General features: G+C 62.3%; 2 protein-coding genes across 4 annotated transcripts in view; one reads left to right on the top strand and one right to left on the bottom strand.

Moving 5' to 3' along the window:
• The window catches only part of CROCC (ciliary rootlet coiled-coil, rootletin), a 94,052-nt gene that overhangs the window by 5,070 nt on the left and 67,077 nt on the right, over positions 1 to 21,905 (top strand). Inside the window, exons 8-34 of one of the 3 annotated variants that reach the window (XM_066334434.1) lie at positions 73 to 279; positions 598 to 694; positions 770 to 865; positions 1,179 to 1,322; positions 1,438 to 1,616; positions 2,410 to 2,571; positions 2,742 to 2,886; positions 3,288 to 3,653; positions 3,871 to 4,064; positions 4,153 to 4,280; positions 4,654 to 4,805; positions 5,101 to 5,202; positions 5,413 to 5,547; positions 6,162 to 6,293; positions 6,369 to 6,607; positions 7,097 to 7,256; positions 7,344 to 7,511; positions 7,892 to 8,210; positions 8,631 to 8,752; positions 8,822 to 8,942; positions 10,602 to 10,753; positions 11,715 to 11,897; positions 12,267 to 12,413; positions 12,853 to 13,107; positions 13,352 to 13,468; positions 13,847 to 13,957; positions 14,603 to 14,777. In XM_066334434.1, the coding sequence (XP_066190531.1) occupies positions 73 to 279; positions 598 to 694; positions 770 to 865; positions 1,179 to 1,322; positions 1,438 to 1,616; positions 2,410 to 2,571; positions 2,742 to 2,886; positions 3,288 to 3,653; positions 3,871 to 4,064; positions 4,153 to 4,280; positions 4,654 to 4,805; positions 5,101 to 5,202; positions 5,413 to 5,547; positions 6,162 to 6,293; positions 6,369 to 6,607; positions 7,097 to 7,256; positions 7,344 to 7,511; positions 7,892 to 8,210; positions 8,631 to 8,752; positions 8,822 to 8,942; positions 10,602 to 10,753; positions 11,715 to 11,897; positions 12,267 to 12,413; positions 12,853 to 13,107; positions 13,352 to 13,468; positions 13,847 to 13,957; positions 14,603 to 14,653 (4,384 nt within the window). In that variant the 3' untranslated portion in view covers positions 14,654 to 14,777. Of the gene's footprint in view, positions 1 to 72; positions 280 to 597; positions 695 to 769; positions 866 to 1,045; positions 1,323 to 1,437; positions 1,617 to 2,409; positions 2,572 to 2,741; positions 2,887 to 3,287; positions 3,654 to 3,870; positions 4,065 to 4,152; positions 4,281 to 4,653; positions 4,806 to 5,100; positions 5,203 to 5,412; positions 5,548 to 6,161; positions 6,294 to 6,368; positions 6,608 to 7,096; positions 7,257 to 7,343; positions 7,512 to 7,891; positions 8,211 to 8,630; positions 8,753 to 8,805; positions 8,943 to 10,601; positions 10,754 to 11,714; positions 11,898 to 12,266; positions 12,414 to 12,852; positions 13,108 to 13,351; positions 13,469 to 13,846; positions 13,958 to 14,602; positions 15,236 to 21,905 lie in introns of those variants that run through there. The other 2 variants (XR_010745239.1, XM_066334433.1) reach the window with 2 other exon arrangements.
• Positions 16,769 to 20,529, bottom strand: MFAP2 (microfibril associated protein 2). Its single transcript, XM_066334210.1, has 8 exons — positions 20,462 to 20,529; positions 18,662 to 18,748; positions 18,182 to 18,208; positions 18,022 to 18,108; positions 17,605 to 17,646; positions 17,364 to 17,451; positions 17,192 to 17,265; positions 16,769 to 16,986 (listed from the first exon to the last, which is right to left on the bottom strand). The coding sequence occupies exons 1-8, from the start codon at positions 20,496 to 20,498 to the stop codon at positions 16,883 to 16,885; spliced, it is 546 nt and encodes a 181-aa protein (XP_066190307.1). The 5' UTR covers positions 20,499 to 20,529; the 3' UTR covers positions 16,769 to 16,882.

The following is a 21,905-nucleotide window of genomic DNA, read 5'->3' as shown; positions in this document are numbered from 1 at the left end:
GTGGGGCTGGGGGCGGGAGCTCTCCCTCTGCGGACCCCTGAGGATCATACCCTGCGCCCCCTGCCCGTGCAGGGACCTGTCGGAGCTGGGCCACGAGGTGTCTCGGACGGGCCGCGCCGCCCACGCCGCCTGCCTGCACCTGGCCACCAACCTGCGGCTGGCCGAGAGCCAGGCAGGTGTGGCCCGGGAGCGGCAGGAGCTGCGCCTGGAGCAGCTGGAGGAGCAGCTGGCAGCGCGGGCACGGGACGCGGAGCTGGAGAAAGCTGCCCTGACAGCCAGGTACGGGGGACTGGGGGGCACCGGGGTGGGCGAGGGGAGGCATGGAGGCGCAGGCAGTGTGGCACAGGATGGGAAGGGAATATGGGTCAGAGGGATGGGATGCAGGAGCATAAGGAGGGATGCAGGAACATCAGGGATGATGCAGGAGCACCAGGAAGGATGCAGGAGCATGAGGAAGGGTGCAGGAGCACCAGGAGGATGAGGCCATGGGGGATGTCTCACGGGGAAGTTTTTGGGGCTGTGGCACAGATGGGAAGGGATGTGGGGCAGGAGGAGCAGGGATGTGTTGTGGATGGATGTTGGCCATGCTCTGGCCAGGCTGGCAGAGCTGACGGCGGCCCTGGAGCAGCGCCGGAGCGAGGATGAGGAGAAGGAGCAGGCGATGGAAGCACTGACCCTGCAGCTGCAGGAGCTGGTGGGTGCAGGGTGTGGGAGTTTTGGGGGATTCATGTCTGTCATTCCTGGCCTGATCCCACCCCGGGGTTTGCAGGAGGCCGCCCGTGCCCGGGAGCCGACGCCGGAGCAGGTGCAGGCTCTGCGCTCGGAGCTGGAGCTGCTGCGCCGGACACTGCATGAGGTCACCCAGGTGCTGGGACACCCTGCGGCCACCCACAGCCAGAAGGGGCCTCTCCCTGCCTCAGTGTCCCCTCCCTGCCTCAGTGTCCCCTGCCTTCCTAAGTGTCCCCTTCCTTGATTCATTTTTGCATTTCTTGCCTCAGTGTCCCCTCCCTGCCTCAGTTTCCCTTACCCAGTTTCCCCCTTATTTGACTTGATTTTCCATTTCCTACTTCTCTTTCCCCTTCCCTTGACTCCGTTTCCCCTTCCCCACCTTACTTCCTGCCTCCATTGGTTTAATTCCCTTTCCTGCCTCGCTTTCCCCTGGGTTTTCCCGGGAACAGGCGGTGCTGGCGGATGACCCAGAGCCCCCTGCACCCACCATGTCCCGCCCGTGTCCCGCCGTGTCCCCTCTCCGCAGCCTCTCTGCCAGTGCCGCTGCTGCCGCCATTCACGCGGCCCTGAGCCGGCGCCAGCTCCAGCTGCAGGTGAGGCCAGGAGGAGGAGGATGGGGATGGGAAGGAAGGGGATGGGGATGAGGATTATGGATGAGAATGGGAAGGATCAGGAAGAGGATGTGGATCTGATGAAAGCTGACCCCAGGAGGCTCGGAGCCAGGTGGAGGCAGGCCGGGAGGCAGCTGGGAGCCTGCGGCGGGAGCTGGGAATGCTGGAGCAGCGGCTGGAGCAGCTGGGAGCTGAGGCTGGGAGCTGCCGGCGGGCGCAGGAGGAGGCCCAGCGGGAGGGGCTCCAGCTCCGTGCCCAGGCCGAGGGGCTGCGCAGGTACCGCCCCGTCTGTCTGTCCGTGTGTGTCCATGTGTCTTCTGCATCCGTGCTTGTATCCACATGTCCCCATCCATCCCTGTGCATCCTGGCTCATCCATGTCCCTCAGCATCCTTGTGTGTCCTTTTCTGTCCCTGTTCATCCTTGTGTGCATCTGTCCCTGTGTCTGTCTGTCCTAGTGTCACTCACTGTCTGCTCCTCTGTGTCCATCTGTCCCTGTGAATCCTTGTATCCATCTGTCCTAGTGCATCCATGTGTCCCCATCTGTCCATCTGCATCCAGTGTGTGTCTATCTGTCCTTGCACTCTCATCCCTGTGCTGCCTGTCTGTCCCTGTCCATCCATCCATCTCTCCATCCATCCGTCCATCCCCACACATATGTGTCTGTCTGTCCCTGCACATCTCTTCCATCCTGATGCATCTTTCCTGGCCGGCCCATGGGCATCACCTCATCCCTGCACCCATCCGTGTCCATCTGTCCATCCTCCCAACTGTGCCCATCTGTCCATCCACCCATCTGCCCAACTGCCTGTGTGTGTCCATGCACCCCTCCATGTCCATCTGTCCATCTTCCCACGTGTGTCCATCTGCCCCGACCCATGTCCATGTGTTGGTGCCCCCATACCATGGTATCCACGTGTCTATGCGTCCACATGTCCGTGTGACCCTGTGTTCATGTGTCCCCATGCCCCTTTGTCCCTGTGTCCATGTGTCCCTGTCCATGTGTCTGTGTCCGTGTGTCCACGTGTCCATGTGTCTGTGTCCACATGCCCGTGTCCGTGTGTCCGTCAGGGAGCTGGGCCGTGCGGAGGCAGCGCTGGCAGAGGAGCAGCAGCGGGTGGGGGCCCTGCAGCAGGAGCGGGAGCAGCTGCGGTGCCGGAACGAGGAGCTGCAGGATTCCCGGGACAAAGCTGCCCACGACGCCCAGGCTGCCTCTGAGCAGCTGGAGCACAGGTGGGTATGGGAGCAGCTGGGGGCAGGTGGGCTCAGGTGGGCACAGATGGGTGCACAGAGGGCATAGATGGGTGTGCTGTGGGGCACAGGAGGGCTCAGATGGGCACAGGTGGGTGCCCAGGGGACACAGTGGGTACAGGTGGGCACAGGTGGATGCTGTCCCGACACAGCCGGCAGCAGGTGCAGGAGCTGGAGGCGCAGCGGGCGCAGGTGCAGCGGGAGCTGCTGGAGGCACGGGAGGCGCTGAGCCGGGCGCTGCTGGAGGTGGAGCTGGCCCGGGACGAGCAGGAGGTGCTGGCTGAGGCCCTGGGCAAGGTGGGCATCCGGGTCCGCCGGACATGGATACAGGTGCATCCCTGTGGGTACAGGTGCATCCCCACGGATGTATCCTCAAAATAAAACCCTGCCGTGGTTGCAGCCCTGTGTCCCAGCTGCCCCCATGTCCTGGTTCCACAGGTGCCCCCACATACCCCAGGTGTCCCCAAGTGCCCACCGTGCCCCCCTGCTCCAGATACTCCCCAAGCCCAGGTGTCCCCCCTGCCCCATGTCCGGCTGGTTCCTCCAAGCCCCGGTCGCCCCCCGTGTTCTCCATGGCCCCCGTTCCCCACGCCAGCCGGTGCCCCGAAGCCCCAGGTGCCCGCCATGCCTCAGGTGCTCCCCAAGCCCCGGGGAGCCCGTTCCGCCGTGCCCCGGTGCCAGCCGCTGTCTGGCCGCAGGCGCAGGGCAGCTGCGGGGAGCTGGCCGAGGCCCGGCGGGCAGCGGAGGCGGAGGAGTCGCGGCTGCGGGATGCGCTGGCCAAGACCAGCGAGCTGGCGGCCGGGCTGGCCCGGGACAAGGCGGAGCTGAGCCAGCGGCTGGAGAGACTGGAGCAGGAGCGGGAGCGGGGCCGGCTGCGCACCCGGGAGCTGTGCCGGGAGCTGGCGCTGCTGCGGGCGCGGCTGGAGCGCGGCCCCCGCCCCGCCGACGAGCGACAGGGCCTGGAGCGGGCACGGGAGGACCCCCGGCACGACGGGCGGGGGCTACGGGAGGAGCTGCGGGAGCTGCGCGGGCTCCACGAGCGGCTGCACCACAGCCTCGGCCAGGTGGGCACCGCGGGGGCAACTTGGAAGGGTGCTGGGGCAACTGGGAGGGATGGAGAAGATGCCGGGGTAACTGGGAGGGTATTAGGGACAACTGGGAGGGTGAGGCAGATGTCAGGTGTACCTGAGACGGGTGGGGAGGGAGCATGGGGTAGCTGGTGTCAGTGAGGTGTAACTGGTGATTCCTGGGCTGTCCCTGGAGTCACCGGTGTGCCCGCAGGCGGTGCAGGAGCAGAGAGCGGCGGGCGCGGCGCTGGAGCGGGCGCGGGCGGAGCAGGAGCGGCTCCGGGCGGAGCAGGAGCGGCTGGGCCGGACACAGGCGGCGCTGGCCCAGGACGGGGCCGGACTGGCCGTGCAGCTCGCGGCTGCCCAGCGCCAGGACCGGCACCGCGACCGCGAGGCTGCCGGGCTCAGGTGGGTGCTGGGCTGGGGGGTGCTGGGCTCAGGTGGGTGCCAGGGTGGGTCCAGCTCCGCGCCCAGCCCTGTGCCCGGCGTTCTGCAGGTCGGAGAAGGAGGGGCTGGAGACCAGCGTTTTCCAACTGCAGCAGGAGCTGGCCCAGCTCCAGGCCCGCAATCAGCAGCTGGAGGCTCAAGGCCGGACACTGGCCCAGGCTAAGGAGGCACTGGAGGGTGAGGGGTCCCAGTCCCATGTGTCCCATCGGCCCAACCATGCCCAGCTCCAACCCATCCATCCCCATCATCATCCTCATCTCTGTCATCTTCATCTTCACCATCTCCATTCATCATCCCCATCCTCATCCCCATCCGTTTCCATCTTCATCCCTGTCCATCCCCACTCTCATCCTCAGCTCCATCCGCCTTTCCCCATTGACAGGGGCTGTCCCCATGACAGAATGTCCCCATGACAGAGTGTCCCCACTGAGTGGGGCTGTCCCCGGTGTCTGGTGGGCCCCATTGGCTCGGATGCGCCCCATGACTGGGGTGTCCCATGAGTGTGGGGTGTCCCATGGCGGGATGTCCCCGTGACGGGGGTGTTCCTCAGCGGAGCTGGGCGTGGCACGGCGGGAGCGGGCACAGGAGCTGCGGGAGCGGCGCCAGGCGGTGGCGGCGGCCGAGGCGGCCGCGGTGACAGTGGCCCTGCAGAGCGCCCGCGATGCCCACCGCGACCAGCTCGAGCAGCTGCAGCGCGAGAAGGTGCGCACGGGGCAGGGGCACGAGGATTTGGGGGGTGATTTTGAGGGCACAGCGGTGGGATTTTGGGGTGCTGTGGTGGAGTTTTTTAGAGTGTGATGGTGGGGTTTTGAAGTGTGACGGTGATTTTGAGGGGTTTTAAGGATGATTGTTGGGGCATGATGCTCCAAGTGCAGTGATGTTTGTTTGGGTTCGCTGATGATTTTTCGGAGTTCACTGGTGATTTTTGGGGTTCACTGGTGATTTTTGGGGTTCACTGATGAATTTTGGGGTTCACTGGTGATCTTGGCATTGGCAGGAGGAGCTGGAGGCTGAGCGGGGTCGGCTGGTGCAGGAGCACGAGGAGCTGGTGGCCGAGCTGGCGGCAGCACGGCAGCAGCATCAGAGTGAGAAGCAGCAGGTGGGTGTCCCCCTGTCCCTGTGCCACCCCCGTGTCCCCCAGCCCTGTGTCCCCCCTGTCCCTGTGCCAGCCCCGTGTCCCCCTGTCCCTGTGCCACCCCTATGTCCCCCTGTCCCTGTGCCACCCCCGTGTCCCCCAGCCCTGTGTCCCACCCTGTCCCTGTGCCAGCCCCGTTTCCCCCAGCCCTGTGCCAGCCCCGTGTCCCCCCAGGCTCTGGCACTGCAGGAGGAGGAGCGGGTGGCCCTGGCAGGGACAGTGGCAGGGCTCCAGCGGAGTCTGGACGAGGCCACGGCTGAGCTGGAGCAGCGGCGGCAAGAGGTCACTGGCCACCAAGAGAAGGAGCAGGTGGGTTTGAGGGGCTCCCAGAACCCTCCCAGGGTGGCACAGAGCTCTACAGAGCCCTCACTTCAAGCCTCCATGCCTGGGTGTCACCCCTGTCACCTCCCAGTTTCTGGGCATACCCCCTGCAACCTCTCCTGTCTGGATATCTCCTGTGCCCCCCCCACTGCAGCCCCCCATGTCTGGTTGTCCCCTGTGGCCCCCCCATTGCAGCCGCCCATTCCTGGGTATCTCCATTGCACCCCCCTGCTTGAGCCTCACCCCCACCATTGCAAGACCCTCCCAGTGTCCCCTTGTCTTGCAGTCCCCCAGCTGTCCCCCCCTCAGCCATGGTACCTGAGCCCCCTCACCCCATCTCTGCACCACCCCCACTGCCCCCCCTCCTCCCGGGCCCCATCCCCTTTGCCCCCTCCCCCCCCTTTCTGAGACCCGTCTCCATTGCCCCCCCTTTCTCCGGGATCCATCCCCGTTGCCTCCCTCTCTTTCCGGGCCCCATCTCCACTGTCCCCCTATCTTTGGGACCCATCTCCATTGCCCCCCGTCTCTGGGACCCCGCCCCCGTCGCGCCGCCCCCCAGACCCCGACGGGCGGGGGCTCTCAGGGTGCCGTGTCCCCGGCAGGGTTTGGCCGCGGAGCTGCGCTCGCTGCGGGCGCGGGCGGAGGAGGCGGCGCTGAGCCACGAGCGGGAGGCGAGGACGCTCCGGGACCAAGCGACAGCGGCGGCCAAGCAGCGGGACAGTGCCCTGCGGGAGGTGAGTCCCCTCCCCAAAAACCCCTTCGCGTCCCCCAAAAATCTCCAAATCCCGCTAAGTTCCGCCGCCGGGCAGGCGGAGGAGGCGCGGGCGCAGCTGCGGGCGGGGGCGGAGGCGCGGGCAGCGGCGCGGCGGGAGCTGCTGGAGGCGCAGCGAGAGGCCCGGGACAGCCGCGAGGGCCGCGACACCGAGCGGCGAGGGGCGCAGGAGGCGCGGCGGGCCCTGGGCGATGCGGCCCGAGAGAACGAGGCGCTGCAGCGCTCCAACGAGGAGCTGCGGGCCGCCCTGCGGCGCGCCGAGGGAGAGCGCATCAGGTCGGGAATGCGGGATGCCCTCACCGGGAGGTGCATCACCTTGAAGGGGATGCTCAGGGTTTGGGGGGATGCCCAGGGTAAGGGAAGGTCCAAGCTGGGAGATGCGGGAGTCGGAGTGATGGCTGGGACAAGGGGCTGCCCGAACTGGGAGATGCTCAGGCTGAGGGAAGCACAGGCTGGAAGTTGCAGGAGTTGGGAGATGCAGGAGCTGGGAGATGCTCAGGAAGAGGGGAAGCAGAAGTTGGGAATTACGGGGGTGACCGCCCAACCCTGGAGGGCGATGCCTGGGGTGGGGATGATGTTGGGACACAGGGATGCTCAGGTTGGGATGGGGCGATGCTCCAGGTCAGGAGGACTCTCAGGAAAAGGTGATGGAAATTTGGGGCTGGGGGGACAGCCGGGATGGGCACAGCTGGGGCACAACTGGGGCCGGGGCATGCTGGCCACCCCCCCGGGGTGCTGCCAGCCCCCTGCTCCCTGCTGCCGCAGCCTGAAGCGCTCCGGGGAGGACAAGGAGCAGCGGCTGGCGCTGCTGGAGGCGGCGCGGGCGGCGGCCGAGCGGGAGGTGTCGGAGCTGCGGGCGGCGCTGCGGGGGCTGGAGCGCGCCCGCCTCGAGAGCCGCCGGGAGCTGCAGGAGCTGCGCCGGCAGGTCAGGGACAGCGGGGACAGCGCGGGTGGCACAGAGCCTCCCCGGCCGTCGGGGCTGTACCCGGACCGCTCGTCCCGCCGCGGGCAGGTGAAGGAGCTGGACAGCGAGAACAGCCGGCGGGGCCGCGAGCTGGGGGAGCTGCAGGCACGGGTGGCCCTGGAGGAGCAGCGGGAGCAGCGGAGCCGCCGGGAAGCCTCCGGCCTCAGGCAGAAGGTGGCGGAGAGCGAGGCCGGCACCGAGGCTGCCAGGAAGGAGGTGAGGGCGTCCCCAAAGACCCCGGTGTGGGCGTCCCACATCCCGAAGTGTCCCTGCGCCCCACAGCTGGCTGTCCTGTGTGTCCCGCGGTCTGCCTGTCCCCTCAGGTAGTAGCTTTCTGCCTGTTGTCCCCCATCATGGCCATCACCGTGGTATCCTGTGTCCCTGGGCGTCCCCATTGCTCTATCCCCTGCAACCTTGGGTGTTCCATCGCCCCAGTGCTCCATCCCCCACATCCCTGGAGTTCTCTGTGATTCCATTGCTCCATCCCCTGCAACCCTGGGGTCCCCCATCACCCCACTGCTCCATTCCCCCGTTCCCCATGCCTCCCAGCCCACCATTCCCCCTCTCCCCTCACCCTTCCCCGCTCCCTCCCGCAGTTGCAGCAGCTGCAGCAGCGCCTGGCGGCAGCGGAGCTGGAATTCCGGCAGCGGGAGCAGGAGCTGTCCCGCAGCTTGGAGGAGGCGCGGGGCAATGAGAAGAAGCTGCTGGCGGACGCGCGGAACCTGCAGCTGAAGGTGGAGGCGGCGCGGGCCGAGGTGGCCGAGCTGGGGCTGCGGCTGAGCGCGGCGCAGGGCCGGGCCCAGGGGCTGGAGGCGGAGCTGGCCCGGGGCGAGGAGCAGCGCAGGGCCACCGAGTCCCGCCTGGGCGGCCTCCAGGCCACCCTGCTCCGCACCGTGGCCGTGGCCAGGGCTAAGGGTGAGCGGCCCCGGGGCCACCGGGGCTCCGGATGGGGCTGAGGGGAAGGAAAGTGTCCCTCTGCGGGGCGCCGGTGTCACCCCAGTGATCCAGTCCTGGGGGTCTCCAACACACCGGTGCTCTGGCCCCTGCATCCCGGGGGTCTCCCGCTGCTCCAGTCCCTGCATCCTGGGATCTCCCATATCCCGTTATTCCATCCCCTGCCTCTCTGGGGTCCCTCATACCCCATTTTTCCATCCACTGCATCCCTGGGGTCTCCCATACCCTGTTCCTCCCCCTGCATCCCTGGGATCCCCTTCACTCTATCCGCTGCATCCCTGGGCCCCACATTTTCCCGTCCCCTGCGCCCCTGGTGTCCCCCATTGCTCCAGCCCTCACCGCAGACTGGTGTCCCCGTGCCACCCCGCTTGTCGCCCTCAGGCGGGGGCCCGGAGGGGCCGGGCAGCCCTGGCTCCATCCCGGATCCCGACGCCGATCCCGAGGCGCTGCGGACGGCGCTGCGGGAATTCCTGCGGGAGCTGCAGGACGCGCAGCGGGAGCGGGTGCGTCTCCCTGTCCCTCGCGTCCCCGTTATCCCTCCCCGGCCCTTTTCCAGCCCGTGTTCCCGGCAGGAGGAGCTCCGGGGGCAGCTGGGCAGCCTGGGCCGGCGCCTGGCGGAGGCGGAGGCGGAGCGGGACAGCGCCGGCGCCCGCGCACAGCAGCTCCAGAAACTGCTGGACGAGAGCGAGCAAGGTGACGCGGGGTTTTGGGAACTGTGGGATTCGGGGTGGTTTGGCGGCTGCTGGAGCCTCCACAGCGAGTGGGAGTTGGGAGTGAAACTGAGGCACAGAGGGGGCGGACCGGAGGACGGTCCCCGGCATTTCCTCCAAAATCCTGGTGGGAAACTTCATAAATCCCAGTAAACCCCAGTAAAAGTCTTCTGCGCCTCCTTTAAACCCCAGTACAAGTGCTAAAAGCTTCCATAGATCCTTCTAAACCAAATAAAATGGGCAAAACCCCTCTACACCCCCGTAAATCCCAATAAAACTGGTAAAACCCTCATGGATGTCCATAAACCTCATTAAAACTGGTAAATTCCCCTGTGTAAACTCCCCGTGTAAATACCAGGTAAACTGGTAAACTCCACAAAACCCAGTAAAACCAGTAAAGCCCCTTGTGTAAACTCCATAAATCCCAATGAAGTGGGGCAGAACCCATCTGCATCCCACATAAATCCCAGTAAAACTGGTAAATCCCTCCTGTATTTCCTGAAAACTCCAATAAAAGAGCTGAAAATTTCCCCTATGCAAACTCCATAAATCCCAATAAAGACCCAAATATTAAAAAAAAAATTAAAATTTCTCATAAACTGCAGTAAAACGGGTGAACTCCCCTACAGATCCCACATAAATTGCAGTAAAACCTGTAAATACCCTTCCATAAATCCCATGAAAGGGGTAAAACCCCTGCACATCCCTTTTGAACCCCTCCCAGTTTGTCCCCCATAAACTCCAATAAAACCCCAATAAAACTGGTAAAACCTCCCTCCGTTCCACAGCCACCCCAGGAAAACACGGAAATGCCCTGAGCAAATGCCATAAATCCCAGTAAAGTGGGTAAAACCACCCTGAATCTCCCAGAACCCCCAGTAAAACCAGGAAACCCCTGTGGATCCCTTGTAATTCCCAGTAAAACTGGGAATCCCCCAGTGCCAACTCCGTAAATCCCAATAAAATGGGTAAGACCCCTCTGCAGCCCCATAAGCCCCAGCAGAACTGGGAAACTCCCCAGTGGATGCTCTGGAAAGCCAGGAAAACTGATCGAGTCCCTGTGCATCCCCCTTGAATTCCAGTAACGCCCCTGCTGCCCCAGTAACCCCCCCTGCACCCCCCTAAACCCTAGAAACCCCCCGTAAACCCCCATAAACCCCCATAAACCCCAGTAACCCCCCTGCACCCCTCAAACCCCCAGTAAACCCCCATAAATCCCAATAACCCTCTTCTATCTCCATAAACTCCAGTAAACCCCATAAATCCCAGTAACCCCCTTCCATCCCCATAAACCACAGTCAACCCCCCTAAATCCCAGTAACCCCCAGCATACTCCATAAATCCCTCTGCATTTCCCATAAACTCCAATAACCCCCTCCGCAATTCCCATAAACCCCAATAAGCCCCAGTAACGCTCACTGAACCCCCATAAACCCCTGTAACGTTCCCCACAAACCCCACAAAGCCTCTCTTTACCCGCACAAGCCCCGGTAACCCCCTCGCACCCCCATAAACCCCAGTAAAACCCCATCGCCTCCCCCACCAGCCCCAGCAATCCCCCCTCGCGCCCGCGCGAACCCACGGAGCCGCTGCCCACCCCACGAGCGCCGGGCCCCCGCTGAGCGCTGTGCCGTGCCCGCAGGGCGCCGGGAGCTGAGCGCGGCCCGAGCCTCGCGGCTGCTGCAGGACGAGAACCTGCGCCATTCCCAGCGGGAATGCCGCGACCTGCGGCACCGCCTGAGCGCCCTGCAGCGCAGCCTGCGCAGCGCCGAGCGGGAGCGCCGCGCCGCACAGGTGGGCATGGGGACAGTCCGGCTGGGGACAGCGGGCGGGAGTGCTGAGCAGTCCGGGTGGGAATACCGGGCAGGCCGGGTGGGAATACCGGGCAGTCCGGGTGGGAATGCTGAGCAGTCCGAGTGGGAATACCGGACAATCCGGGTGGGAATGCTGAGCAATCCGGGTGGGAATACCGGGCAGCCCGGGTGGGAATGCTGAGCAGTCCGGGCGGGAATACCGGACAATCCGGGTGGGAATACCGGCCAGGCCGGGTGGGAATGCTGAGCAGTCCGGGTGGGAATACTGGGCAGTCCGGGCGGGAATGCTGAGCAGTCCGGGCGGGAATGCTGAGCAGTCCGGGTGGGAATACCGGGCAGTCCGGGTGGGAATACCGGGCAGGCCGGGTGGGAATACCGGGCAGGCCGGGCGGGAATACCGGGCAGGCCGGGTGGGAATACTGAGCAATCCGGGTGGGAATGCTGAGCAGTCCGGGTGGGAATACCGGGCAGTCCGGGTGGGAATACCGGGCAGTCCGGGTGGGAATGCTGAGCAGTCCGGGTGGGAATGCTGAGCAGTCCGGGCGGGAATACCGGGCAGTCCGGGTGGGAATGCTGAGCAGTCCGGGTGGGAATGCTGAGCAGTCCGGGTGGGAATACCGGGCAGTCCGGGTGGGAATGCTGAGCAGTCCGGGTGGGAATGCTGAGCAGTCCGGGCGGGAATACCGGGCAGTCCGGGTGGGAATGCTGAGCAGTCCGGGTGGGAATGCTGAGCAGTCCGGGTGGGAATACCGGGCAGTCCGGGCGGGAATACTGAGCAATCCGGGTGGGAATGCTGAGCAGTCCGGGTGGGAATACCGGGCAGTCCAGGTAGAATGGCAGGCAGCCCCGTGGGGAAGATCAGGCAGCCCGGGTGGGAATGTGGCGCAGTCCAGGTGTGCCCGGCACATCCCGGCTCCACGCCGGCATTCCGACGGCTCCAGGAGAAGCTGGGCGAGCTGGAAGAGGCCCGGCAGAAGCTGGAGGTGTGCGAGAGCCGGAGCTCCCGGCTGGAGCTGCAGCGGCGGGCGCTGGAGGCGGAGCTGGGCCGGGCCCGGCGGGCGCTGGCGGAGCGGGACGGGGAGGCGCGGGCGGCGCGGGAGCGAGCGGAGCAGCTCCGCAAACAGGTACCGTCTCCGATCCCAGCGAATTCTAGTGGCTGAATCGGCTTTTAATTGATCCAGTCTCCCGAGTGCCTTCCCAGTTGCCCCCGAACCCACTCCGGTTCCCCCGAGTTACCCTGGATCCCATCCCAGCTGTCCTCAGTTCCCCCCAAAACCCCCTCTCAGTCTCCCAGTTGTCTCTGAATCCCTTCCCCATTCCTCTCTTTTCCCCTGAACCTCCTCTCAACTTCCCCTGAGCCCCTTCCCAGTCCCACAGTTCCCCCTGAGCCCCTTCTCAGTTCCCCTAAACCCTCTCCCACTGCCCCCACTTTCCCTGAGCCCCCTCCCAGTTCCCCCAGTTCCCCCAGTGTCCATAACCGTTCCCGGGCACAGCTGGCTCAGGCCGAGTCCCGCTCGGGGCCGCTCCCGGTGCCGCCGGGCTCCAAGGGGGAAGTTCCGGACGGGTCCCTGCTCCACGAGCGGCTCCTGCAGCTCCAGAACGCGCTGGCCGCCGGCGAGACGGACCGGAGGCTGCTCCAGGTGGGATCGGAACCCCTCCCAGTGCCCCCAGCTCCTCCCGAACCCCCTCCCAGTCCCCTTATTCTCTGTAAACCCCCTCCCAGTTCTCCCACTTCCCCCAAAGCCTTTTCCATTCCCCCAGTTCCCTCTGAACTCCTCCCAGTGCCCCCATTTGCCCTGAACCATTCCCAGTGCCCCCAGTTCCCCCTGAAACTCCTTCCTCTTCTCCTGAACCCCCTCGCGGCTCCCCCAGTTCCCCTGAACCCCTTTTCCAGTACCCCCCCCAGCTGCCCCCAACCCTCCTACCAGCTACCCCCGAGCCCATTCCCAGCTCCCCCAGTTCCCCCGAATCCTGGCCCAGTTCTCCCCGGACCCAGTCCCAGTCTCCCTGAGCCCTCTGCCAGTCCCTGGTGTCCCGGGGCTGTCACGGGGCTGTCCCGCTGTCCCCTGGGTGTCCCAGGAGGGGCTGGAGGAGGCGCGGCGGGCGCTGGCGGAGGCGCGGCGGGAGAAGGGAATGCTGCGGGAGCAGCTGCGGGAGCAGCGGGAGCTGGGAATGCTGCGAGATCCGGAAATGCTGCGGGAGCTTGGAATGCTCCGGGAGCCGCGGATGCTCCGCGAGCCCGGGATGTCGCGGGAGCCGGGCGTGCTCCGGGAGCCGGGAATGCCGCCGGAACAGGGAATGCCGCCGGAGTCCTCCCAGGACCGGCAGCAGGAGGTGAGGGCGGCCGCACCCCAAATTTGCTGACTTTTGACCCCAGACAGGACCCTGTGGATGGCCTATAGAGCTCCGCACCCTTATGGGCTAATTATCTAATTAGCATATGGTAGCTATGTCATAATAACTAATTATCTGATACTATATTAGATTATATATATATATATTTACTCTAATATATTTTGGGTTTATCTGTATTTTTATATCTGTGCATACTTTAATACGTATTTATCTGTCCGGGCAGGAGCGGGAGCCTCCCGGCCGCGCTGGATCCGCGCAGCTCCCGGCGGGGCCGGATCTCCCCGCGGGCTCGGCCGAGCGGGAGCTGGAGGAGGCTCGGAAGCGCATCCAGGTGCTGCGGGTGGGTCCCTGCGCCGGGGCTGATCCCGATCCACGGGCTGGGGCTGATCCCAATCCATGGGCCAGGACTGATCCCGATCCACGGGCTGGGGCTGATCCCGATCCACGGGCTGGGGCTGATCCCGATCCATGGGCTGGGGCTGATCCCGATCCACGGGCCAGGACTGATCCCGATCCATGGGCCAGGACTGATCCCGATCCATGGGCTGGGGCTGCGCCTTCGGGAGCTCATCGTGGGAATGAACCGGGTGCTGGTCCTGGGTTGGGGCCGGGCTCATTCCAGCGGGAAGGGAGGGGTTGGAGCTGGCTCTGGGCAGTTTTCGGGGTGCCCGGCGCAGGCAGTGCCCAGTTCGGGGTGCCGGGCACCCCTCCCCATCAGGCGCAGGTGTCGGCGCTGGAGCTCCGGGCCCGGCCGCTCCCCGAGGCGCCCGCGGAGCTGCAGCGGGAACTGGAGCGGCTCCGGCTCGGCCGCGGCAGCCTGGAGGAGCAGGTGAGGGGATACGGCCCGGGGACACGGGGACACGGCCCGGGGACATGGGGACACGGCCCGGGGACACGGGGACACGGCCCGGGGACACGGGGACACGGCCCGGGGACATGGGGACACGGCCCGGGGACATGGGGACATGGCCCGTGGGGGGACACGGCCCGGGGACATGGGGACACGGCCCGGGGACACGGGGACACGGCCCGGGGACATGGGGACATGGCCCGTTGGGGACACGGGGACACGGCACGGGGACATGGGGACACGGCCCGGGGACACGGGGACACGGCCCGGGGACACGGGGACACGGCCCGGGGACACGGGAACACGGCCTGGGGACATGGGGACATGGCCCGGGGACACGGGGACACGGCCCGGGGGGACACGGGGACACGGCCCGGGGACATGGGGACACGGCCCGTGGGGACATGGGGACACGGCCCGGGGACATGGGGACACGGCCCGGGGACACGGGGACACGGCCTGGGGACATGGGGACATGGCCCGTTGGGGACATGGGGACATGGCCCGGGGACATGGGGACACGGCCTGGGGGCACACGGCCCGGGGGGACACGGCCCGTGGGGACAGGGCCCGAGGGGACACGGGGACACAGCCCGGCCCCACAATCTCCCCTCCCTCCTGCAGATCGCGCTGCTCAAGGAGCAGGAGCTGCAGCGACATCCCAGCGGAACCTAGGGAATTCCAGGACATCCCCAGGGAGTGGCACAGCTCCGCGCAGGGATGAGCGGGATCCCTCCCTGATCCTCACATCCACAGCAGAGCCCGGCACAGCTCAGGGATCGGAGGATCCATCCCCATCCTCGTGCTTGAAACCCACAGCGATTTTTGTCTCCTCATTCCCTTTTCTCCAGGAAAAAGCTGCACTTTTCCCACCAGCCAACAAAATTTGTCTATTTTTGATACAATTTGGGACCTCGTGGACGGTTTTCCCATTTTCCTGTTGCAGTTTTTAACTAAAGAATGGGGAACATTCCCTTGTTTTAGCCTCAGAAGACCCAACTGATTTATTCCCCTCCAACCTTCCAAGCCCTGCCATCACCCTATTTTAATTTTCCTCCTTTTTCTAACAAAAAACTCCCTGGATTTGTATTTTTGAAGGATTTTTTAGGAACTAGCAGGGGTTTTATGTGGAATTTTTGGGAATTGGGGGTTTTTACTGGTGCTCCAGGGCAGCCCGAGGTTGGGAAAGCCACGGAAAGAGAGGTGGTGGCTCTGCCCCCCCTCAGGCGCAGTGGGAATAAACATGGAAAATCCAAACTGGGAGTTCTGAGGGATTTCTTGGGGGGAAGTTGGCATTTTGGGAATGCCCAAATTTGGGCTGGGTGGGATTAGGTCCCCAGATAATAATGAATAAAAAGAGTAATTATAAATATAACAGTAATAAAAAGTAACTAATAAATAGAAATAAACAATAACCAAACCCCAATAATCATAATTAATAATGATGAAGAGTAAAGAATAAGGAATTGTAATAAATAGCAAATAATGATGGTGATAAAGCTGCACCCTATAGACGAGAGAGAAGCTTTGGGGGGAAATTCACCCTATAGATGAGAAATTCAGACTATAGAGGGGAAATACACCCTGTAGAGGGGAACTGCTCCTTTATAGAGGGGAGATTCACCCTACAGAGGGGAGATTCACCCTATAGATGAGAAATTCACCCGGTAGAGGAGAGATTCACCCTGCAGAGGGGGACTTCACCTTATCAAGGGGAGATACATATTAGAGATGGGAAATAGACTCTGTTGATGAGACACTCCCTGTTATGAGAGCTGTACCCTATAAAAGGGCCCTGCACACCCCAGAGAAGAGCTACACCCCATAGGCAGGACACACACACTCTGTATGAGACACACACCGTAGACAAGAGGCACATCCTATATCCGGGAGCTGTCCCTATATCTGAGAGCTTTCCTACACAATTTCCTACGGAGACCTGCAGAAAATCCCCAAACCCTACACCCCGCCCTGCTCCCTGCACATGCAGCACACCCCAACCCCTCCCCTTTATATAGGGGACCCTAAACTCTGCCAGACTCCATCCACAACCCTTTCTATAGGGGATCCTAAACACTAAGACCCCAGCGGAGACCCAGCCAGCACCCCAAAGCCAGCCCCAAACCCCTTCATTGTCTATAGGTGACCCAGACTTTACCCCAAACATTTCCATACTGTGCCTCTTCCTATAGGAACCATCCCAAACGGAACCCCCACAACCCCTAGTGACCCCACCCCAAAAGCCTCTATCCATCTCCCCCCCGCCCCCAAACCATCGCACCCCCGTGCACAGGACTGGGGATTGTTCAAATCATCAGAACCCCACACACAATTCGGAATAATCCCAAAGGAAGGAGCCGGGAGCCCAAAATCTGGGAATAATCCCAAAGAAAGGAGCCGGCAGCTGCAGGGACCCCCCGTTCCCTGCGGGATCCTCTGGGCAGGGTGTCGCCCTGATCTTTTTCAGCCTTTTCATGTTTGCGTTTTTGTAGTAGAGTTTCTCACAGATTTTCATGTAAACGAAGTAATTGCTTTCATTGCTCTCTTGAGGAGGGACAATTGATGAACTTCTGGTTTAACCAGTGGGGTTGGGGAGGTGGCAACCTCATTGTCCAAGCCCTGGTGATTGTCCAGAACCTATATAAACCGAAGTAGAAAATAAACTTCCCTCTTTTTGTCCTGACGACTTGAGCGCGTGCGTGTTGTTCATTCCGTGTCCTATAGCGACACAGGGAGGGGCTCCCCCCCGCCACAGAACAGAGGAAGGCACAAAAATAAGAACACCCCCCCCTGTTTTAATTATTATGTGCACAAAAAGAAGAGGAATTCCGGGATTCCGGGAAGCTGCTGGCTCATGCACGGGATCTCCAGCGGCGCGGGGCGGGGCCGGAGCGGGGCCGGGGCTCAGCAGCCGCCGCAGCTGCGGGCGCAGGACGAGCCCACGCTCTGGCACAGGCCGCTCGTGGCCATCACCCCGCACTTGGAGAACTTGTCTCGGCACAGGTCGGCTGCGGAGAGCGAGCGATTGTGGGGATACCGGGAAAAGTCCTGGAGAGCAGCGGGGGAACCCCCGCACTCTAGCCCCATCCCAAAGCTCCATCCCGCTCTGTTCTCCGGAGCTTTGGTCCAGCGGGATTTTCCCTCCCCAGAATTCCGGGGAAAAGGGTGATTTGGATGGGTGTGATCCCGGTTTTTCGGGGTGCCCTCTCTCACCTCGCAGCAGCTCTTCGTGGGCGCACACGGTGCGGACGCAGATCTCCTTGTTGATGACGTAAACCCGGCGGAGGCTGGAATTTTTTAGGGGATAGAAAGGATGGGGATGTAAAGCAGAGGGGTTCCCAAAATCTCCAGAGGGATCAGGGAACGTTTCCCCTCCGTCACGCACCTGTAGAAGCAGATCTCGTTCAGGCACTGTTTGCAGGGCTTGTGCACGGAGTAGAGCCGGGTGCAGGGGTACTGCTCCTCCCGGCAGTCTGCGGACAGCAGGAACCGGCAATTCCCGGGAATTCCTCAGGCAGCGCCTCCCCCCGCCCCGACTGTGCCCCCCGGCAGCACAGCCCGGCTCCAGCGGGGCACAGGGCGGGCGGAGCCGTGCGCGGGGACCGTGGGGTGGGAGCGGCACTCACCGAGCGGTCCCGGCTCCGTGGGCTCTGTCTCGGGCACCGCAGCTGAGGGCGGACACGGGGACACGGGGACAGGGGGACAGGGGAGGGAATTTCAGGATGAGGCAGAAGCATCTCCCTGCTCTTTCCCTGGATTTTAGGGCTAGAGCATCCTTGGCACCCATCGGCTGCTCCGGGGGAGCGCAGTTGGCTGGGGGTGCGGAGGAGGGACAGAGAGTCCCCACCCTGGGGGCTGTCACTCACCCTGGGGGGCTGTCACCCATCCTGGGGGCTGTCACCCACCCTGGGGACTGTCACCCACCCCGGGGGCTGTCACCCACCCTGGGGACTGTCACCCACCCCGTGGGGCTGTCACCCACCCCGTGGGGATGTCACCTATCCCGTGGGGATGTCACCCACCCTGAGGGAGCTGTCACCCACCTGGGGTCGGGGCCGGCACGGTTTCCTGCTGGGATTGCTGCTGAGATTGATACCGGAACTGCTCCTCCGGGGCTCGGGGGGTGACATCTGCAAGGAGAGACCCCGTGCAGGGACACCCCAAAACCCTGATCCCCCCCAGCATCCCATGGGAAACACTCACCATGATAGTCGTAGTAGTCCTGAATTTCTGGGGAAAAAACAGAAACAGGCTGAGGATGGGTTTAGGGAGAAAACTCATCCCGTGGGGACTGGGAAATGAGATTCCTGGAATTCCGTGGTGGAATGGGAAAACTCCCTCCAGCCACTCCAGGGATGGGCCACTTCCCACCAGGTGGCGATTTGGGATGAATAAAGGTTAAAAAAATAATTGGATAAATTTTAACTAATAGTTAAAGATTTAATAAAGAATTGGATACATTTTAATAAAGAATTGAATAGGGATTTAATAAATAATTGGATAAAGGTTTAATAAAGAATTGTAAGAGCAGAGGGAGGAAATGGGAAGGTTGGGAATTCCAGAGGCAGGAGGAAAAGAATGAAATGAAGAGGACTGGAGCAAGAAGAGGGATCAGAGCGATGGGTGTCTGTCCAGGGAGAGAAGCAAGTTGGAGGAGGGGGCGAGGACCACCCCGGCTCTCACCTGCCTGCTGGTCGTACTGGGAATACTGGACTGGCTCGGGGTAGGTGATGCCCTCGAACCTGCTGTACTGTCCCTGCACCAGGAGCACTGCAGGACACGGGGAGGGATCAGTGGGACATGGACACCCCAAACCCGGGATTCCCACTCACCCCCCAAACCCGGGATTCCCACAGACACCCCAAACCCGGGATTTCTACAGACACCCCAAATCTGGAATTCAGGTTTCCCACGGACATCCCAAACGCGGGATTTCGGATTCCCACACACGCCTCAAACCCAGGATTTGGGATTCCCATGAACACCCCAAAACCAGGATTCGGGATTGCCATGGACATCTCAAACCCAGGATCTGGGATTCCCTGCTCCCACCATCCCCAGTTCCAGCCCTCTGTCCTCTGGGCTGCACGGCCCCGGGAGAGCAGGGGAAGGGTTTGGGATGCTCAGGGATGCAGATCAGCCCCAGCCCGGGGTTCCTGCAGCATCCCGGTGATCCCAGGGGTGACCCCAAAGGTGACCTCAGAGGTGATCCCGGAGGATCCTGGCCACCACAGCCCCACGGATCCCAGGGATGCTCCAAGCCCCTGTGTCCCTTTGGAGCTCATCCTGCGGAGGATCCAGAGGGGCAATGGGCTCCAAATGCAGCACGGAAGAGTTGAAGGGACCAGAATTCCCAGGAAGGGTAGGATCAGAGCACGCCACCCCCAGGACATGCTCAGTCCCTCCGTATCCCGGAGACAGGAGCATCCCTGGGCCGGGAATGCCGCCGGGATGGGGTTTGAGGCTCCTGCCCCCCTTCCCTCGCCCCCATAATATTTTCCATGTGTCCTCCAGCCTTTGTGTGGAGCCGGTTTCACCCAAACTTTTCCTGGCTCCGGCTCCATCCCCTCCCTGCTCGTTTCCATCTTGGCTCTGCCAGCCCCTGGGGGGTATAAATATAATTTTCCTGGATTTTGTCCCCATTTTGTGCTACCTCCGTGTCCTCATGGTGCGAGGGATTTGCCTGGTGCCTTGTGGCCCCAGCTCAGAGCTGTTCCCAGCCTAAAGATGAGCCCGAGGTGGGATTTGGGGGGAATTTTGGGGAATAACAGGGACTGAGTGATGGTGCAGCCACCTAAAAATCACTGGGAGTTGTGGCCAGCTCTTGATCATCCCTCAAATGATGCTTTGGTACCAAAAATTAACACTTTCTACCCCAAAAATTGATTTTTGGAGGCCCTGATCCCCAAAATGAGACTCTGGAAGGTAAAAATGGGGCTTTGGCCCAAAAAATTGAGTATTTGGGTCTACAAACAAACTTTTGGCTTCTAAATTGGAGCCTTTGGACTTTGAAAACTGAACTTTGGGCCTTAAAAATGAGGGTTTTGTCATTAAGATGAACCTTTAGACATCAAAAAGGGCATTTGGGACTCAGCAATGAGGATTTGTACCACAAAAACATGAGGTTTTCAACCACAGAATCAGAGCTTCGGGCTTCAAAAGTGGAGATTTGGGACCTAAAGCTTAGGTTTAGGGATGTAAAAATGAGGTTTGGTGACCTTAAAATAAGGGTTTGGGACCTAAGAATTAGTGTTTAAAACATAAAAATGAAGTTTGGGGATGTAAAAAGGAGGCTTGAGGGACACAATAAAATAGTTTTTTGGCTCTAGAAATGGGGTTTAGACCCTGAAAATGATCTTTCGGACCCTCCAGATATGTCTTGGGGTTTAAAACTGAAGAAAATCGGTAAAAACGGAGGCGGAAATTGCGGATTTAGACGATCCGACCAGTGCCGGGGGGGTGGGGGGTGTCGGGGGCACTCACCTGGCAGACACAGCACCAGGAGCTCCGTGGCTCTCATCCTGCTGGAATGACGGGGCGGGAGCGCGGCCGGGATGAGCCGGAGGAGTCTGGGGTGTAACAGAGGGAATTCAGAGGGAGGGGACACACGGGGTCACTGTGCCCACACCCGCCCCGACACAGCCCCGGGAGCTGCCTCCAAAAATGTCCTCCCCCTCCAAATCCTCAGAAAACAAGGAATTTCCCCCAAAAAGCTTCCCGCCCCCTCCCAGGGGATTTGCAAGGACCAAGCCCTGGAATATCCCTGCAGAGCAGGGAGGAGAAACGCCGGGATGCGGGAACACTCCTGGGATCATTCCCGGGACCTTGGGAGCCTCCCGAGGGGTCAGGATCACTCCTGGATGTCGGGATCACTTTCAGGGTGTCAGGATCACTCCCGGAATGTCGGGATCCCTGCCGAGATCCGGGATCGCTCCCGGGATGCGGGGAGAGGCCCGGACCCCCCAGAGCGGAACTTTGGGGTTTCTTTCCCGAGGTTTTCCAATTCCTTGGGAAAGGAATTGTTTTGGGGGCATGCTCCGTTTGCCCGGGTGTCCCCTAAATCCAAAGGAACGTGGGGATTTCAGGAGAGCAGCGCAGATTTTGAGGAGAATCCCGTAGTTTGGCGGCCTCGGGTGCTCGCGGCTTCCCGGTGTTTTCCAAGGCTGGACCAGGGGCCAAGGCCGAGAGCCTGGCAGGAATGCCGGCCGCCCTTCCCCCACCCCCAGCCAGCTCCAGGGGGAAAATCCGGGGGAAAATGAGAAATTCTCCCCAAAAAGCGTCCTCTGAAATCCAGGAGAAGGAGTTTGAGGAGGAATCCCGCCGGCATTCCTGGCGCTTGGATGGGGAGATCCTCCCCGGGATCTCGTGGCTCTGCTGCTGGAGTGGGGAAACTGAGGCACGAGCGAGAGGAGCCCTTTGGAATCTCATCTCTGCAGAGCGGGAACATCAACCTCCCGTTCCAAGAGAACTTCCCGGCCCAGATCCCGGGGGAACGCGGCTCCAGCCCTGCAACACTCGGGAAGGGTTAGTGAGACCGACTACAGCAGCTCTGGGGGGTGGGATCTTCCAGAGATCCCATCCTGCACCAGCTCCAGGGTGTAGAATCCTGCGGGGATCCCATCCCGCTCCATCACCAGTTACATTCTCCAGCCACCCCGGTCACCTGAGGCACCCTCCAGGGACCTTGTCCTGCCTCAGACCAGAGCGTGGAGCCCTCTGCTGCCCAGGTCCTCTCCATCACCACCACAGCACCTCAGCGACCACATCCTGCAGCCCCTTCCCCCCCACAGCCCATCCCATAGGAATCCCACCCTCCCCATTGCCAGGACCGGAGCCCCCGGAGATGGTGACCCTTCCCGGCACTGGGAATCCGGGGAGTGGGTCCCCTCCCGGGCTGGGGTCACCACTCGGCCCTGGCTGTCCCTCG

The sequence above is a fragment of the Sylvia atricapilla genome, chromosome 22 (genome assembly GCF_009819655.1).
Source record: "Sylvia atricapilla isolate bSylAtr1 chromosome 22, bSylAtr1.pri, whole genome shotgun sequence".
Lineage (NCBI taxonomy): Eukaryota > Metazoa > Chordata > Aves > Passeriformes > Sylviidae > Sylvia > Sylvia atricapilla.
Note: the sequence above shows the minus strand (reverse complement) of the source record. Positions and strands in the feature narration are given on the sequence as shown.

Excerpts from the sequence above, each read along its gene's own strand:
- MFAP2 (XM_066334210.1), bottom strand. The coding sequence starts at position 20,498 with ATGAGAGCCACGGAGCTCCTGGTGCTGTGTCTGCCAG. Across the intron at positions 18,209-18,661 it reads CCAGTACGACCAGCAGGCAG|AAATTCAGGACTACTACGAC; the intron begins GTGAGAGCCGGG and ends TTTTTTCCCCAG. Across the intron at positions 17,452-17,604 it reads CACGGAGCCGGGACCGCTCG|ACTGCCGGGAGGAGCAGTAC; the intron begins GTGAGTGCCGCT and ends TGCTGTCCGCAG.